This window comes from Calonectris borealis, chromosome 19, assembly GCF_964195595.1.
Source record: "Calonectris borealis chromosome 19, bCalBor7.hap1.2, whole genome shotgun sequence".
In the NCBI taxonomy this organism is placed as follows: Eukaryota; Metazoa; Chordata; class Aves; order Procellariiformes; family Procellariidae; genus Calonectris; species Calonectris borealis.
The window spans coordinates 4,296,096-4,314,038 of record NC_134330.1 but is presented as its reverse complement, the minus strand read 5'-3'; the positions used below and the strand labels follow the sequence as shown (position 1 = coordinate 4,314,038).

Genomic DNA, 17,943 nt, shown 5'->3' with positions numbered 1-17,943 from the left:
TCTGGGGCATATCTAGACATTGTCAGGGGAAGATCTTGTTACTCATGTTCTTAAGAGGTAAAACCAAACCCTGCCTCCCCCGAGTGTGCAGGAGACGGCACCGCTCTGCAATTGCTGGGTGTAAAAATAGACCCCTGGCTGTCAGCTCCTTGTGGGGGCCACGCTCCTCTCCTCTTCAGCCCAGCTTTCCTAACTCTGCGCTTGCTTTCCCTCCCCAGAGCTTTGGCCAGATGGGTGTGGGGTTGTGCACGCCTGGCAAGTGCCGCTTCTTGTCTGGAGCTGCTGCTGCTCCTTTTTCTGTTTTGTTCTTTAAAAGAGAGGCGAGAGGAGGAAGGGAAATAGGAAATATTGTGCCTGCATTGGAGATTCTCTCTGAGGATTTTACTGTTGTGGTGGGGTGGTTTTTCCGCGGGTATCTATAGTAACGCTGCATCCAGCTACGGTTTTCTGGAGAGCAGCATTCCCCGTCTTCCTGCTTGTATTATTTTTTTCCAAACCCCCTTCCTCTGCCGCTCCCGGGCCCTGACGGTCCTTGTGCCATGAGACTGAGCCATCCCCGTGGCTCCCTCACCGCCTTGTTATTCACTCGTGAATGAGGGTGGTCAAACCATCCACGGATAAACAATCTACAGAGGAACCATCCACGGATAAACTGTGCAGGTGCTGCGCAGGCCAGAGGCGTGGTGTGCGGTTAGTTACTCTGAGGACCGCAGGGCACTATTTATCTTTAATTATTTTTAACCCTTCCTGAATAGGTCCCGTTTGTCGAAACTCGGCAAAGCGGAGCGCAGTCCCTGGAGGCAGAGGTGCCGCCTGCGAGAAATGGGCACCAACAGGAGTGGGTGAAAGAGAGGAAAAATCAGGCAGCAAACGAATGAGAAGACACTGTAGGAAAATTTTTAAAAAGGGGAGAAAGGAGAGAAGGGAAGGAAAGGGAAACGCCTTTGCTTTATGGACAGGGAGCCCAGCCCATCCCTGCGTGGCTCTGGTGAGGGTGCAGGATGCGGGATGCTCCCTTCGGAGGGGGCCGGGATGGCTTTCCCTCTCCCCAGCTGCAGGCAGCGCTGCTGGGGGATGACCGGTCCCTCGCAAGGCAGCCACCACCCCCCCGGCCCCCTCTCTGGGATTTCAGGAGCTGCGAGTGGAGGCTCCCTGCAAGCGCTAACTTTGCTCTTCTGTCGTCTCTCCTGACGCCCAGAGCGGGCTGGGAAGCAGCAAAGAAATGACTCATTAGCTGCCAGCTCAGGGGAAGGCATTTATAGCTTTCGCACGGAAAACAGCCTTCGCTCAGCATCGCCGTCACTGCCCTCGGACGCAGGCTGCCATCACGGGGTGCATCCCGGGACCCAGCCCTGCGCAGGACCCCCATGGGGCTGGGGAAGCTTCGCTTGGCCGAGGTGTGATGCCTTTCCCAGCCTGGGTCTGCAAATCCCTCCCGGTCTTGTCTGCATGATGGGAGAGGAGGTGGAGGACCCCCGTCGTGTCCCAGACCGGGCAGCCAGGTCCCCAGTGCCGGGGGACACCCTGAGAGCTGCCACGCTCGGGAAAGTGCCCGAGCTCCTCGGGTGGGGAGGGAGGGAGCCCTGCGGGGAGGCACGCTTCTCCCGGCCACGCAGTCCGAGAGCGGCTTTAGGAAGAGCCTCCTCGGCCGGGCAGGATGCAGCCGGGCTGGCAGCGGCTCAGAATAGTTTTGTTTTAGTCGTCGATGACTTTGATGTTTTAATGAAGAGCCATTAGGATGCTTGAGGCCCCGGGTTGCTTTTCTGACAGTGCCTGGGCTGGGGCGTGCGTTAGACACAGCGACTGCGGCACCGCAGGGTTGTGACGTTCAGGGTTCGTGAGCATCTCCTTGGAGGGAGCCCCATCCCCGGCGGGGTGACGGGAGGTGCAGGAGCCCTGGCCAGGACGGGGGCTGAGCAGGAGAGATGGCCGTGGTGCTGCGGGGCCCAGCTGGGGCTCTGCGTGGGCTCTGCAGGTCGCTCTGCGTGGGCGGCTGTGTGATGGAGCTGGGAGACGCAGTGTAGCGCAGCCTCCGCTCCCACATCCTTCTCCTTCCCCAGGCCTGGCCCGTCCTCCATCCCAGCAGCCTCGGGTCTCAGCTTGCGGAGGTAAAGGAGACCAAGATTTTGGGCGTCACATTTAAACATCATGAGCTGCCCGGGCCAGGCTGTAGCAGTGGATTGACGCCCTCCAGCTGCCTGCAGAGCAGGTGCCCGGTCACTGGCCTGGGGAACGGTGGCCTCCAAGTCATCCCCTCGCTGGGGGGACCTGCAGTGCGACGGGGCAGCCCCTTCCCTCATGCCGTCGCCTCCCCTCTCCCCGGCGGCCCCGCTCACCCCGTGCTTGTTGCAGGATCTCGGTCTGCGACGAGGACAAGTTCCGCCACAATGAGTTCATCGGGGAGACGCGGATCCCGCTGAAGAAACTGAAGCCCAACCAGACCAAAAACTTCAGCATCTGCCTGGAGAAGCAGCTGCCGGTGAGTGGGGGGGTGCAGCACAGTGTCCCCCGCCCTGGGCCGCGGATACAGCGGCTTCTCCCTGCGGCACGTGGGAGCGTGGGGTAGTTTGACCCCTCAAACGTGATCACGGATGGGGAGAGCGTCCCTCAGCCGGGGAGGTGGGTGTCGGGCTGTGGCTGTGCCCCAGAGCAGCCCCCAGACTGGGTGCGTTCCCTCCCCCAGATAGATAAAACAGAGGACAAGTCGCTGGAGGAGCGTGGCCGGATCCTCATCTCCCTCAAGTACAGCTCGCAGAAGCAGGGGCTGCTGGTGGGAATCATCCGCTGCGCTCACCTGGCCGCCATGGACGCCAACGGCTACTCCGACCCCTACGTCAAAACGTGAGTGCTGCTCCGCGGCCGCGCCGGGCCGGGCGAGACGCTGCCGCTGCCAGCCCTCGGTGAAGCTGTGCTGTCCTCTCTTGCCTCTCCCTGCAGTGGAATTTAATTGATCTCATTAGGAGATGCAAATGAGGGCGTCACAGCAGCAGCTTGCATTCGCCTGGAGCGTGTTATTCCCCGGCGGTTATTTTACAGCGCTTCGAAGTAACGCGGGTGCAGGATCTGCCCGGTGGCGTGTGGCCGTGCCCACCCCGCGCCGTCCCCGCCGGTTCAGCAGCGGCTGGGTGGCCGTGGCGCCGGCACTGCCCTCGCTTGGGAGAGGGTCTGCGCAGGGACGCGGCCCTGGGGACAGATGGGTGGCCCAAAGCGGACAGGGGTGGTCGGGTTTTGCTGAGGCACGGCCCCAGCCCGGCGGGTGGTGGGTCTCATCCAGCGGCAGGGGGATGGGTATCCCCCAAGCAGGATGGTGCCTGTGCCCAACGGTCCTGGGCCTGGACGGTGCCTTTGCTTTCCTTCCCGGTGGTACCCCCAGCCTTTTCACTCTCCGAAGCCCGCGCTGTCCCTGCCGGGATGGGGATGCTGCTGGGTCCGGTCTGGCCCTCCTGGCCGGTGGTGTTGGGGTGCAGGCATCCCCCCCTCCCAGCCCCAGGGGACGGGCAATTAATCGCCCCCTTCCCCAAGGGAGAGGAGGCTCCCGGCCCAGCTCCCAGCCGGGCAGCGGGGCCACCGCCTCGCGCTTTGGAAAGGCTCTAATTACAATGTGTGTGTAATTAGGTCAGACAGCACTTTAATCACAACCCGTGGCTCCGGTGGCTCCAGGGCCTGGTTAACAGAGCCGAGGGCACATTTACAGGTCCCGCTGACACTTTCCAATGTAAATGACTGGGAGTACCTTCCTTTTGAAAAATACCAGCAATATTAAAAAAAAAAAAAAGCGCCATTAAAATGTCTGCAACGGGCTGCTGCAACTCGGCCTCACCCAGGTGACTCAGGGAAGTGGGTGTCATCCAGGGGCTATTAAGGGATGCTGAGGAAGGCGATGGTTTGCTGGCGCAGAGCCGGGCTGGTGCGGGACCCTGCATCACCGCAGCTCCTGGTTTTTGGGTGGATGGCGTTTTTCAAACTCTGTCTTGCGAAGCAGGGGGGCCATGGCGAGGAAGGGCTGGCAGACCCCTGCGCCCGTCCCACGTCCCTGTCCCCAGTGCACTGACTCAAACTTCGGCACTTTCAGGGATGCTATTTGTTAAGGCAGAGCTACTGGGATAAACCGTGCTGGTGCCTGGGAGGCCAGTAATGGAGTTGATCGGCAGCATGCTTTTGCCTTCCTATTTAATTGTTCTTTAGGAGTGGAGGTGTTTGCATAAAAATCCACTCTTGCTTTTTTTAAATGCTCATCGGGAGGCTCAGTCCCTGAAGTGACATAATTCCTGTTGTTGTACACAGTCGTTTTGTAGGTGCCCCTTGTGCTGTCTGCAGCAGATTGTATCTGCAGGGCTTGAATCAGAGCAGATAGACAAGGGATGCTTCTCGGTACAAGCCCTAATTTTTTAATTATGAGCAAGATCTGGAAAGTGTAATGAGGAAGCAGAACCGATGTTTAAAGGAGCAGCACCAACACAAAACGATGATGGATTGACTTTGGCCTGGCCCAGATTTCAGGTGCCCTCTCTGCTTAATGACACTTTAATCTCATTTGCTTTTCAGCCCTGCTGCCGCGCTGCAAAATAGCTGCAGGAAACAGCGGTGCACAAAGCTGCAGCCGCTGCACTTGCTCCTGCTCCCTCTTACACACCTCGTGTGGTTTCTGTCTCCTGGCAAGGCTCTGGATGAGCAGACTGGTCGCACGATCCCAAGTCTGGACTGGTTCGGGGCTGGGAGCGTTTGATTTTGGGAGCTGGGAGCATGTGTGCGGTGCCAGTGTCCCCTAGGGACTGGAGCTGGGATAATCGGTGCTCTCTGATGGCAGCCAGCGACTCGGCTTGTGCTAACGTGGGGAAATGCTGCTTCTTCCAGCCATCTCCAGCATTTTGGCAGGGGAGGGGAGGCAGGGGGGAGCTGCAGGTTCGGGGGTGCTCAGCCACCCATCTCACCCTGCCTCTGCTCCGGAGCTGGTCCTGCAGCCGCAGGTGCCCCCACCCCTCCCGGGCTGCAGGGGAGGGCCCGGGCCGCCCTCCCTGCCGCCCTCGCTGGGAGCGGGTGCGGGACCTGCGTGTGACCGTGCTGTTTGGTTTTGTTGCAGTTACTTGAAACCAGATGAGGACAAGAAATCAAAACATAAGACAGCGGTGAAGAAGAAGACGCTGAACCCCGAGTTCAATGAGGTGGGTTTTCGCTGGCTGTGGTTCTCACCTAGGGGCTTTTCTCAGTCCTCGGACTTAAAAGAAAAAAAACACCTGCAACCTTAGTCATTAGGTGAGGAAATGAGGTTAAGAAGTTCCCCATGGGTGGCAAAGGGCAACAGCCTCAGGAGGAGGATGGACAGCCCCAGCCCCCGCAGGAACCCGGCACGGGTTTGTCCTGACTCTGTCTCCGCTCCCCAACAGGAGTTTTGCTACGAGATAAAGCACGGCGACCTGGCGAAAAAGACCTTGGAAGTCACAGTGTGGGACTACGATATCGGGAAATCAAACGATTTCATAGGTGAGTGGGCCAAGGTCTCCTTGGCCTCTTTTTGGTTTTTTTTATATTCATCTTCTGTGCCTCTTCTTTTTTCATGTGCTGCTCTTCTGCACTTCTTCAGCCTCCCGGTCTGTTCTCCATCCCCACGTTCATTCTTGCTGGGTTTCTGTTCTGCTTTTATCCCTCTCCTGCACCTGAGTCTCCTGTCCCGCAGCCGGCCCCGCTGCTCCTCGCTTCAGACCTCCCCCACGCAAAGAGCACCCAAGCAGGGAGATGCGTCTCCCTCTCCCCTTCTGTTTTCAGATCTTTTCTTCTGAATAAAAAACAGGTTTAATGGGGAGGTTTCATTTATCTCTGTTGGATGTCTAGGCTTGTTGTGATTTTGTTATTGGTCACTGTGATTTATTGCTAACAAGTGCCCAGTATCTGACAGCCGCTGCAATTGCAATGAGCGTCCAGCCCTTGCCACAAGAACAAGCTGCCCGGGGCAGGTCCCAGACCACAGCCGTGAGGGGCTGGGGAAGCGGGGCTGTGATTGCCCGTCTGTCACATCAGGTCATGGCATCGGATGCCATGAGAACACGATGACCTGGCTCCATCCGGCATCCCCCGGGGGGCTGATGCTCACCCCCACCTCACCCTCTCTCTGTCTCTCTCAAGGTGGAGTCGTGTTAGGAATTAATGCCAAAGGCGAGCGGCTCAAGCACTGGTTCGACTGCCTGAAAAACAAGGACAAGAAAATCGAGCGCTGGCACACGCTAACGAACGAGCTGCCAGGGGCCGTCCTCAGCGACTGAGAGCCACGGGGCCGCTCCCCGGGCGGGCACAGCTCTGCCGGCCACAGCCTTTGGACTTCTCTCGTTTACGGCTTTGGATACGGGGGATCGTGATACCGGGAGAGCGGGACACCCCACGCCACGGCCTGGCTGCAGGGAAACCTTTCCCAGGGAACAAGGCAGCGGCTGTTTGTTCTGCTCAGCAGGTCCCGTCCCCAAAAAGCCTCTTTGCATCCTGACACACTCACACACACACTCACGAGCACGCACATGCATGCACACACACACACACGCGTGTGCACACGCACACGGACACCACATGCCTGCATGCACTGCAGTTCTGACTCCTCTTTGCTATACTGAATTACCTTCTCGCTGCCTTGCAATTCAGTGGCAAAAATGAATGCATCAGTCTCCGTTCGTGTATCTAATATGAGCAAAAGGCGTCACTAAAACCTAGAACTATTTTCTCAAGGCAATTGTGCCATATTTCTGGTGGTTTGTCAGTCTCTGTGGTTTGGGCCTAAACAGTCTTTTATGCATTTAAAGCTCCTCCGTTGGAATGATTGTGTCCCCTGATAACCTAGGAAGACTGTTTGCTTTTCTTCCAGAAATGTTGTGCTCGTCCTCTCCAATAACCCATGTGGAGTTAGCCAGCAAGCTGAAAGCGCTGTGCAGACCACGGCCTCCCTCTCATGGTCCCTGGGATCAGGCGGCTTCACATTTGCAGCAGCGGAGGGCAAAATAAAAAGCTCAGTGAAGCCGCCAGCCGTTCCTGCTTCCCGGGACCAGCAGCAAAGTCTCGTGCTGCCCTCGCAGCAGCCGCTCTCCTAATGAAACCATGCCTTCCCGCCCGGAGCCACGCAGCCAGGCTTCAGCGTGGCTATTTTTCCAGCAAAGCTGGCTTTCAGGCTAAATTTTTCTATCACTTTTCCCTTATTCATCTTTTTCCAGTTCATGACATTACCTAAAACCCAACCAAGGCGCTTTACACTGCGAGCTGCTGGCGTGCAGCGAGCTGAGCCACGGGGCCGAGCCGGCATCGTGTTTGCTGAGCTCCAGCACGGCCGTCAGGTTGGTCCGTTTTCTGCCTCAAACAGCATCCAAACCAAATTTCTGTGTACAGCAGAGTAATAATAGAATAATATTACAATAATAATCCCAGCTCTTGTCCTCCGTGACCCACCCTGGCCGGTCTCTGCATCCTCATCCCACCAGGTGCCGGCTCTTGTGCAAAAAAACTTTGTCGTGTTTGCACAAGAGCCTGCGCCCGGTGGGATGAGCTAAAACTTTCTGTGAAATGCTGCACCATGCCAGAAACTTTTGAAGCCTTTAAACCGTGATTTCTTAGGAAGAGCTGCTGTCTCCCCATCGGTCTCAATTAACTACAGCTTCTGAGCCCTGTAGCTGTGTGTGCGTGTGCACGCGTGTGTTGCCGACTTGTTTTTTTTTTGAAAGCAATCGGATCTCTGGAAACCTACGTTTACTTTTCAAAGTGACGATCGTCTTACACCTTGTTTGATATGGGGGGGGAACCAACAATGTTCATAGGGGCTTTTTTAATAACTTAATATTTGTAATGCATTCTACAGATATGCATGGATTTTATTTGAATGCCGGCAGCGTGTCAAGTAGGATGCTCCCGGTAATCCTCTCTGTCTGTCACTGGTCCAGCACCTTAAAACCTGGTTTGGGTCTGAGCTTCCAGGAGAGCTACAGGAGCGCCAGGTCAGCTGTGCCTCCCTTTTCTTGCAAAGTTACTTTCAATCCCTCATTTGTTTCAGCACATCTCGCCATGAAACTGGTTTATGCCTGAGGTGGAGTAGGACATGATGTGTGTGGGTGGGTGGGTTCCTTCACTTTGTATCCCAGTCTTTTCTAAGCGGACGGTCCGTCTGTCCGTCCCAGCTGCATGCAGAGTGGTGGTCGTCATGCCAGGCCTTGTGAAATGTTTGATACCGATGTTTTGCTACCATGTGAAGGCTGCAGAAACTGTCCTTACCTGCATCCTAAAAGACTTTTGTATTTCAGTATTATCTATATCTGTGTACTTTTTGTCAGATTTGTTAATATTTATAACGAGAACCCAAAATAAAAAGGGGAAAAAAAAAAAAAAAAATGTTGATACGGGTGGTGCAGCTTTTGAGTCTCCCCAGGTCGGTACCACGGACCCGGGGGCGCGCGAGCTCGGCCTGTCACAGCGCGCCTCCGATGGAGACCGAGTGACCCAGAGACGCTGGGGCCCGGTGAGCAGAAGATGGTTTCAAACCAGAGGATCAGGTGCTGCTTGGCTTTGTGCTCCACTCTCCAATCTCTTGCTGCTGCGGCAAAAAAAAATAATTATACTGTAACTTTCACCGGGGACCCCGCTCTGCCTCAGCAGGGTGCTGTGACGTTCGCACAGGGACTGTAAGTGCCGGCAGTGGAGGGTGGGAGGGAGATAAGTCAAGGGAGGATTAAAAAAAAATCTCTGGCCATTCTGAAGTTTCCATTAACTTTGCATCACTTAAGGCGCTGTTCAGGGGATTAGAAGGGCGTTAGACCCCCCCGGGCGGTGCCCGTGGCTGGGCCAGGGTGGTCTCTGCACTGTGACCGTCCTCCCCAGGGTGAAGGTGCAGAGACACCGCCCTGCCCTGGGAGGGAGCCGGGGTGCCGCCCGCCCCTGCTCCCCACAGCTGCTCCAGCTGTGCTGTTCAATGTGTATTTTGCTCGCTGTAGTTTTGGACTGACTGAATGTGTGTTGTCAGAGGTTAATATTCAGGCAGCGAGCAGCTGGGCTGCTCCCCGGGGCTGAAGGCAATCCCCGTGGGACGCCCTGATGCCCTTAGCACCCACCTCGCCCTTCGTCATCACCGCTGCTCAGCCTGGACCGTTGCATTGTAATTAAAAACCGGCCGATGGTCCCCGCACGTGTTACACCGGCCGCTAAATACATATAGCTATACATAGCTTTAGAACTAGATACACATATATGCATGTGTAAGTATATAAACGCACTATATCTTCTATATTATATTTTATAATATAAATAATATTATCTATATATTTTATATATCATTATTATATGCATTAAATATTTATACACGTGTATTTTATATAATATTTATATAGCAAATATTATATAATTTATTAATATATATGTTAAATATATACTATATTATATACTTTATGTATATATAAGTAACTACACACATATATTCACTCATATATTACAGTATTACATAAATGTTACATTTATACATATATATAATATAATTTTAAAATCTCTATATAATAAATATATGTATGCTTGTGTATATAAATACAGGCATTCTTATATATTATAATATATTTATGCATGTGTGTATAAAAATATATATCTTTATATAGACAGCTATATACATATATATGTGTATGCATGTATATGTAGTTGTATATATACAGGCACTCTGTATATATTATGATGTTACTATATATATAAAATAATACACAACTACATTTATATAAATGTGCGTATAAAATATTTATATGCTATATATGCTATAAAAATATATGACATATTAAAAATATTACATATAAATACATAAGTGAATGTATATTATATATAGGTACAGCTATAGGTAGCTATATTTAAAGGCATGCACATATGAAAGCATGTATATATACATGCACTCTTTATAATATAGATAATATATGATATATAATACATATATATTACATATTGTATATTATATACACTCATATGTTGATATGTATTACTTTTTAATAATGTAATATGCATATATATGTGTATAAATTTTTTTTTATTTAATATAATACATAAGTATATACCACATATTACATATGTAGTGTATATTGTATTATATATAGTTATAGGTAGCGTGCTCTTTCACACTTTCTTGCATGCTCTCTCCACATACATCCATGTATGAATGTATATATACACGTTAATTCTTCTATATATTATAAATATATATATTTTATATAGTTTATGTTATATTTATTATTAAAATATATTCATTACTATATTAATAATATCACTACATTTAAGACACGTTTATAACCAGCGTGGCTGAACCAGGCCGGGGCCAGCACGTGGCTTTTGGCCGTGGCCGAGGTGGCCTCCCCCGGGAGCTCCGCGGGGATTTGCCTTTGCTCCTTTCCGTGCGCTCGCCCCTTCCCAGACGCGGGGGAGCCGCTGCCCCCCCAGCACCCCGCACCCCCGGGGCCAGGCAGCTTGGGGCGCCAGGGCTCCCGGAGGGGTCGGCTCCTGCGCTCCCCGCACGGCTCAAGGGGACAGGGAATAACCGGCGGGTCCCGGGCGCCGAGGCTGGGCGGGGGTTACGCTTGGGGGGGAAGGCAGGTGGGAAGCACAAGGGGAAAAAAAAAAATCCATTTACTCAATTAGTGATGCACCATTCAGTCATCAGATTTTTTTTTAAGTCACTCCTTATCCCCTCCGGGATAAAGAGCTGATTATAAAAAGGGAGGGTGGGAGGACAAACCCTTCAGATTAAAAGAAAGCTTAAGGTATTTTCACGCGAAGCTCCTCTGGGGCGCATCAGGCCCTCCTGCTTTGTAAAGAGGCTTTGCCTTTGGGGAGGGTCACCTGCATCAGCTCCTGGTGCTCCAGAAGACCGATGTACTCCTCCAACAGCAGGAGCCCCCAGATAACAGGACCCTGGGGCCTTTCGATGGCCCCCAGTGGCCCCACCAGGCCCCGCGGGGCTTGTACCTGTCGGTGCCCGTGCTGATGGGCATCGTTGTGGTCTCCGCCTCGGTTGTGAACAGCTTGGTCATCGTGGTTTCCATCAGGTACAAGAAGCTCCGGTCGCCCCTGAACTACATCCTGGTGAACCTGGCCGTGGCCAACCTGCTGGTGACGCTCTGCGGCAGCTCCGTCAGCTTCTCCAACATCAACAGCTTCTCCAACATCAACAGCTGCTTCGTGTTCGGCAAACAGATGTGCGAGCTGGAGGGCTTCATGGTCTCCCTGACAGGTAAGGACACGAACCTTGAGACCTTGTCTTGGTCTTTGGTTGGTGCCATTGCGTTTAGCAAAGAAGCTTTGGGGAATGTTTCATCAACTTGCTGCTTCTCCTAAAGGCAGCGCGTTGTGCATGGTGGAAAACTCGTGTCCTTCAGCGCAGGGAAGGCTCAAGTAGGTGGTTGGCTGCGGTGGTCACCACACGCTCTGTCTTGGTCTCCGTAGGGAGGGAAATGTCACTCGTGCAACGTCAGGAGTCCTCGCTCGGGATGTGCTTCGTGGGTGCTGGCTGGCTGCTGTGTCAGCACACGGACGTTTGTGTGTGCACCAGAAACGTGAAACACTGCACAAAACCTTTTGTCAAGGACACTCCAGCGCAGACACCGTGGTCGTCACCACGATGCGTCGCAGATTCCCAATTGCCAACCTCATTTTTAAGGGCCAAATATCCTCACAGCTCTCCCTGCCGTAAGAAGGAGGTCTGACATCTTGTTACAACAGTATTTACTTCAACAGCTCTTAATCGCCGTCTGCCACGTCCCAGCACAGGCAGCAGAGCCTGTGCCTGACACAAACCCCCCTCCTCTCCCCAGGCATTGTGGGGCTGTGGTCCCTGGCCACGCCGTCAGCGGCTGTGCCTTCACGTGGAGCTGGTCACTGCTCTGGACGACCCCACCGCTTCTGGGCTGGAGCAGCTACGTGCCCGAAGGTGGGGAGATGAGCTTTGGACATGAGCTCAACTCCACAGCTGCTTGTTGCCTATCGTTGGGTAGTTGGAGAGTCTCCATTCTGGTATTTAAAATGTTAACACCTCCTGTTTGCTCAGACAATAGTCCTCTCTCGGAGGTTGTTCTTCAGAAGTTACCCACTGCACAACACGCTGCAGCCGTCCTTACACATCCGATGCACATCGGAGCCACGAGCCGCTCCGGCTGCCGGAGCACACCGAGCAGCACCCAGCACGCACCCAGCCCAGACCTGCTTATGCAGAGGCTTGGCATAACGCTGCACGCCACAGCTCCACCCTCCTCCACGGAGCAGTCGGCCAGCCAAGAACTGCAGTGGCCGCTCTCCAGGTCATCGGGGATGGAAAAGTGAGAGGTGCTCGCATCGCTACGAGGGGGCAGCGCCAGCGTTTGCTGTTTTGGAGCCTGTTACTGAGCCTCTATCCAAGCCCAGGATCGGTTTAGGCTTGTTTCAAAACTTGCTTGTTCCAGGTCTGAGAGCCTCTTGCGGGCCCAACTGGTACACCGGTGGCAGCAACAACAGCAGCTACATCTCGGCCTTGTTTGTCACCTGCTTCGTGATGCCCCTCAGCCTGATTCTCTTCTCCTACGCCGATCTGCTGGTGACCCTGCGAGCGGTAAGTACAGCGGGTACGGGTGAGTTAATGGTTTTCCACTCACAAAATGCTGGCGAGGCACATCTCCATCGGGATGAAGAGCCTCATGGCAGGTTTTTGTGACATCCTGGCGCTGATGTCTGGGCACCTAAGGGATGGAAATGCTGTTGGAAATTGTTAAGCAGGCATCTCTCTCTCTCTTCAAAACTCCCCGCAGGCTGCGGCGCAGCAGCAGGAATCGGACACAATGCAGCAGGCAGAGCGGGAGGTGACGCGCATGGTGATCGCGATGGTGATGGCCGTCCTCATCTGTTGGCTGCCGTACACCACGTTGCCTTGGTGGTAGCCACCAACAAAGACATCGCCACCCAGCCGGCTCTCGCATCCCTGCCCTCCGACTTCTCCAAGACCGCCACGGTTTACAATCCAGTCATCTACGTCTTCATGAACAAACAGGTGAGAGAGAAAGCCATTGGGTAACTAAACCACAGCTTCACTGGGGCTTCTGGAGAACAACTTAATGGCCTCATAAAATGTGGAGGAACCATCTATCCTATCTGGAAGTGTAGATGCAGGCTCGATCCAGGACTTGCTGTATAAGCAGCAAAGTTTTGGGGAATAAAATGGAAAGGGAGGGCAAGTGCCACATATGCCATCATAACAGATAGCAAGAAAAAAAACAGTTCAAAGACACAAAGTTGGGGGTTTTTTTTATATTTAAGGCAACAAAGAAAGGTCTTAAATCCACTGATTTCTGAGCAAGGGTGAGAACACAGGTTGTAACAGGCCCCGAGGACAAGGCTCAGCAGAGCCACTGCTGCCCGAACAGCCAGGGCGTTAACAGAAAGTAAAAGGCACCAAAGCCTATAAGAAAAAAATAAAAGACAAAAAAACCTCCATGGGGTTCCACAGCTACACACCTGATCTTGAATCTCAAAACGCAATGTTTATCTACACCAGCTGCAATTACACTTCTGGACTGCGATGCAGCTTATGTGATTTAGGAGCCTACAGATGAATCTTCTAAGTGCAAGGTTTAGACAATACTGCAGACAGCAATTCCCTGAGAATAAATTCCTCTATCTTAAAAAACACCATCAGCAGCTTGTCTGCCTTCATAGTTAACTGTCTTTCAAAATCCAATTCTGAAGACTTAAATTGCTTTCAAAAGGAGACTGATCCACAGTCACAAGATTTAAAGGTTCACTCTCCCCTCTGCAGTTTTGTTTCTATCGCACGTTGTCGGCAGGGACGATCCCAAAACACACCTCACTCCTCTCCTCCTCCCACCATCTTCCACAGCCTTTGCTGTTGCAGCAAACCCGCCAAGAGGCTAGAGGGAAGCAATGCTAGAAGTTGTTCATCGCCTCACTGAATTGCCTCACTAGCATGCACCGTACCCTGATAACAGGCAGTCAGAAAGGCAATTTGGACTGGCATAGATTATGATGAGATTTGGCAGACCGAGGTTTTTTTTCTCTGAGATTCTCTGCTCCCAAACAAGAACAAAACAAAAATCCCCAAACCAAGACCAGTACAATGACAGGTACAAGGGAGCTGAAACATGGCTGCTTAGAGAACGAACATTTGCTTTTCTTCTTGCTTGTCTTCACTCGAACTTACCGCAGGGTCCTGCAAGTGCCTCCAGAGCATCTACAGGCAGTGCCGCGTCCCCGGTGCAGGGGGACAGGACGCCCATCCCTGTGTCTCGACCTCCCTTTCTCTGCTTGCTTTCCTACATGCAAAACAGCTTGCGTGCTAGCGGCTCAGAGAGGAATTAGAACAGCTCAGCATCACTATTTTAATTTAATTAATTGGCCTTTCATTCTCGGGAAGCTGAAAAGCAGCATTAGATGGGCCCCCTCTGATCTTCCCTGCTGCCTTTCGCTGGTCCTTGTTTAATTGTTCCTGTTAATTACAGCTTTTGTGTCCATGCTTTATGTTATTAGGATGATTTACATTCATGCTAAACTTAAATCTGGAAAACTACAAGCAGCTGAAAAACTGAAATCTCTAACTGCTGCATTCTGGCCCCGATAAGGAGAGCAGAGAGGCTATGGGACTACTTGAAAGACTTTCTACCCACAGAAATAAAAATTCTCCACATTAAGATTAAAAAAAGATAGGGAAATGGTTCACAGTCTGCTCACCATTTGGTCTGACAGATAAAATAGAAAAAGAAATCCAAGAAGCTAAGGAGATTTCACATGTTGCAAACCAAAGTGATACATAATTACATGCATGTAAAAATGCACGCGTGCTTGCTCCACGCCACCACGCTGCTGCAGACCTACAAGTTTTAATTACTTTTTATTTAATTGAGCAAGTCTATGAAACATAACAAAACACTGCACAAAGAGAGAGAATGACCCTCGGCTACTTGTCAGTTATGGGTCACAAGCGATAAAAGACAGAATCACACAATAAATCCGCGATTTAACTTTTACGTGTGTTTGTCATTGCCCTCCGTTCCTTGCAACAGGCTGCAATGTAACACACGCTTTGCATGGCTCCAGGCTGATGTAAAGTAGGATCTTGTTCCAGCAGCTTATATCAAGAATATAAAGTTCTTCTGCCTGTAGCAAGGATACAGAACTCACACAGAGAGAAAACCGGGTACCTGCAGCTGATACGAGCCTGGGTTAGAAAATATTAAACTTTTGCTTGGACAGAATTGTGTAATGCCCAAAAGTGAGCCCCGTTTCCCGGGCACTGGCACTGCTGTTAACCTGAGGTGCAGAACTCAAACTGCAGCCTCCTTGCTGCTGGCGCTTCTGCTCTAGCTCTATCACTACCACAACATGACTAAATGGATGAAAGACTTTTATTTTGTCTTGATCTCTTCTGAAGAAAGCTGCCCCAAGTCTGCCAGTTTGCAGCATCTTCCCTGGAGTAGCTCTATCAGTATCTAGTTTGTATACATAGTCTGATGATGGGAAACATAGTTAATAACAAGTGAAAAAAAAACCAAAACCAAAAATAAACCCCCAAAAAGAACCTCCAAAACCAGAAAAAGAACCACATGGCAGCACAATAACCTTGGAAATTTTTATTAGTATTGTTAAACCAAATTAACTAACAGTTACAGATAGGCAGCATTTCCCTATGTGAACAGGAACGAGAAAACAACATGTGGTACACGCAGCTGTACAAAGGCAGCTAAAATCCCAGTGTCTGTTGAAAAGGGACAAGGACAACCTTCACACCTCCTGCACCTGAACAGTATCACAAGAAAAGTTAAATATGAAGTTGCTGTGCCCATCAAAATCCTCATCTAAAGCTCAATTATATCCAGGGACTTTTTCTTTTTGGATGAGGCCTACCAAAAGTGTGGTTTAGTGAAACAACAGGTATCTTCGTAATACTAACCAGATTTTCTCATATTCTTGTTTAACGCTGGCAGGGAATGTATTGCTGCATTTGCAATCTCTGGAGAACACTGCCTTTTTCTCATTAGCTTTTTGCACAGCAATTAATCCCCTTAATCAGTCAATCAGTTCAACGCTAGATCACAAAAGCACTAAGAAAAGAGAAAACAAGAAATTACCTTGTTCAATTTAATGAGCAAGGAAAAACATACACTACATGGGCTGTAACAGTGCTCCACACTCCAGCATGGAAAAATCTAAGTGCCTGAGCAGTAACAGCAGTCCACAGAATTACAATCATTTTGTCTGTAACACTGAAAACTGCATAAGGCAACAGAGCAAGAAATTCTTTTGCTTATGAAAGTGTGCATGCGCAGAAGAAACCCCACCACGTAGTCAGCTTCATGAGGATGTTGCATCAGAAAACAGTTCAGTTCTGCGATATTGTTGATACTGCCTACATGCAATGATGGCGTAAAACCAGTACAAACTGTATTACAAAGCAGAGCATTAGATTTTCTTCTGTACTTGCTGCTGCAATTAAAGGAAGTCTGAACTTAACAATTGTTTATATGGCCAAAAAGGGTTGCAATTCACAGGCTGTATACTGTACAAGCAGCAGTAAGCAGGTGATATATTAGAACTTACTCACTATCCATTTTAATCATGTAGGAGAGCTCTGATCCAGAACAATTATCCTGAAGGAAAAAAAATTTAAAAAAAGTTACACGGTTGTTTTTTTCTTATATCAGACTACAAGTTGAAGGGAATGGGATTTCATATTGCCCCTTTCACCTCCTTGGCATGGAAAACAAGAATGTATCTCATGCAGCCAAAGAATACACAATTTTCTACCAAAAGCCTTGTAAGTGTTCCTGTAAGTGGGATTTCTGATCTTCAGGATGCGTGTCTAAAAAACATGTAAATTCAGCTCAGAACCAAGAACATATACAGCCACACAACACTTCAAAGAGAAAGCTCTAGTTGTGTCAGCACATAGCAGTGTGCTGAATCAAGCACTGCAGATCTCTCTGCTAGATCCATTAAGTCGCACTTGTAATCAGAAACCAGCCTCAGCTCTGTCACTATTGGGTGCATTACACAGGACCCTCTTTGTGATCAGAAATCATTCTGTTTTCAAAACCTGAAGCCCAATCCCTACCAGCTCAGTTCTTCTAGAAGTCTGACACAAAATAGGGTCATATATGCTAACACTGTGCAAATAACAAGCACAGTTACCTCCAGATCTCTAGGTTTAAAAATTACCATCAACATTTCCAAGAGTAACTAGTGATTTGGGACATTTCAAACTTTGGGTGCCCAACTGGAAAGCAAAACATGTGTTGTAAAGCTGACTGCTGTGGAAGTGTTAAATGCCCACAACACTGAAGATCAGCCTCCTTTAAGTCATTTTGTGCTACACACTGAAAAATCAAAAGTTCTCTCCAAAAATGAAAGGCTACTGCCTTTTTCTTTCCAGACAAAATGCCAGTTCTTTCACATTTTTTGCATAGCACTAAATGCAACTCAATGCAAGTATGTCAGCTCCCTCCCTGTAACAAGAAACATCTTTAATTGAGAAATGCTGAAAATGGCAACCTTTTACTTTAGCTGTAGAATACCATCAGCTTTGACAGTTCCTAATGGAGATCTGGACTTACAGAACAGAGGAAACACTTTTATTTTATCTTGTGTCTTCTTCCTTACTTCTAGTTTCTATTAAAAGAAAGCCAGGTGAGATGAGACTGAAACAGATCTTTAAGGGATTTGATGGCATTAGCATACACATCACAGGTCACACCAAACCGTACTGATACTAACCAAAGTCCTTACAGCACGAAGCATTTAGGTGCCCAAGCCAGAGAGGTTGAGCACTAAACAGGACACAGATACAGTATTACCAGCTGTCTTTGAGTGCTTTCAAGTCCGTAGAGGAAACTGCACTCTCACTATGAGAGAGACACCCTGCAACTCCAGCAAATGGTCCACAATGCTCTCAGTCTCAACTGACCAAAAAAATTAGAAAATTTT

At 50.2% G+C, this 17,943-nt stretch overlaps 2 protein-coding genes and 1 long non-coding RNA gene across 4 annotated transcripts in view; 2 read left to right on the top strand and 1 right to left on the bottom strand.

Annotated features, from left to right (window-relative positions):
• Nucleotides 1-9,072, top strand: part of DOC2B (double C2 domain beta) — a 51,970-nt gene extending 42,898 nt beyond the window's left edge. For both annotated transcript variants that reach the window (XM_075168499.1, XM_075168500.1), the window contains 5 exons: nucleotides 2,353-2,479; nucleotides 2,684-2,841; nucleotides 5,081-5,162; nucleotides 5,385-5,481; nucleotides 6,121-9,072. In XM_075168499.1, the coding sequence (XP_075024600.1) occupies nucleotides 2,353-2,479; nucleotides 2,684-2,841; nucleotides 5,081-5,162; nucleotides 5,385-5,481; nucleotides 6,121-6,257 (601 nt within the window). In that variant the 3' untranslated portion in view covers nucleotides 6,258-9,072. The remainder of the gene's footprint in view (nucleotides 1-2,352; nucleotides 2,480-2,683; nucleotides 2,842-5,080; nucleotides 5,163-5,384; nucleotides 5,482-6,120) is intronic.
• LOC142090758 (pinopsin-like) lies at nucleotides 7,194-13,877 on the top strand. Its single transcript, XM_075169118.1, is given in 7 exon segments — nucleotides 7,194-7,310; nucleotides 10,873-11,215; nucleotides 11,796-11,816; nucleotides 11,819-11,911; nucleotides 12,420-12,565; nucleotides 12,762-12,873; nucleotides 12,876-13,877. Coding segments are annotated over 7 exon segments (981 nt in total). The 3' UTR covers nucleotides 13,025-13,877.
• Nucleotides 13,878-15,578: 1,701 nt separating this feature from the next.
• Nucleotides 15,579-17,943, bottom strand: LOC142090500 (uncharacterized). The gene is made up of 2 exons (XR_012676567.1): nucleotides 16,561-17,943; nucleotides 15,579-16,064 (listed from the first exon to the last, which is right to left on the bottom strand). It is a non-coding gene; the product is annotated as an uncharacterized LOC142090500 (long non-coding RNA).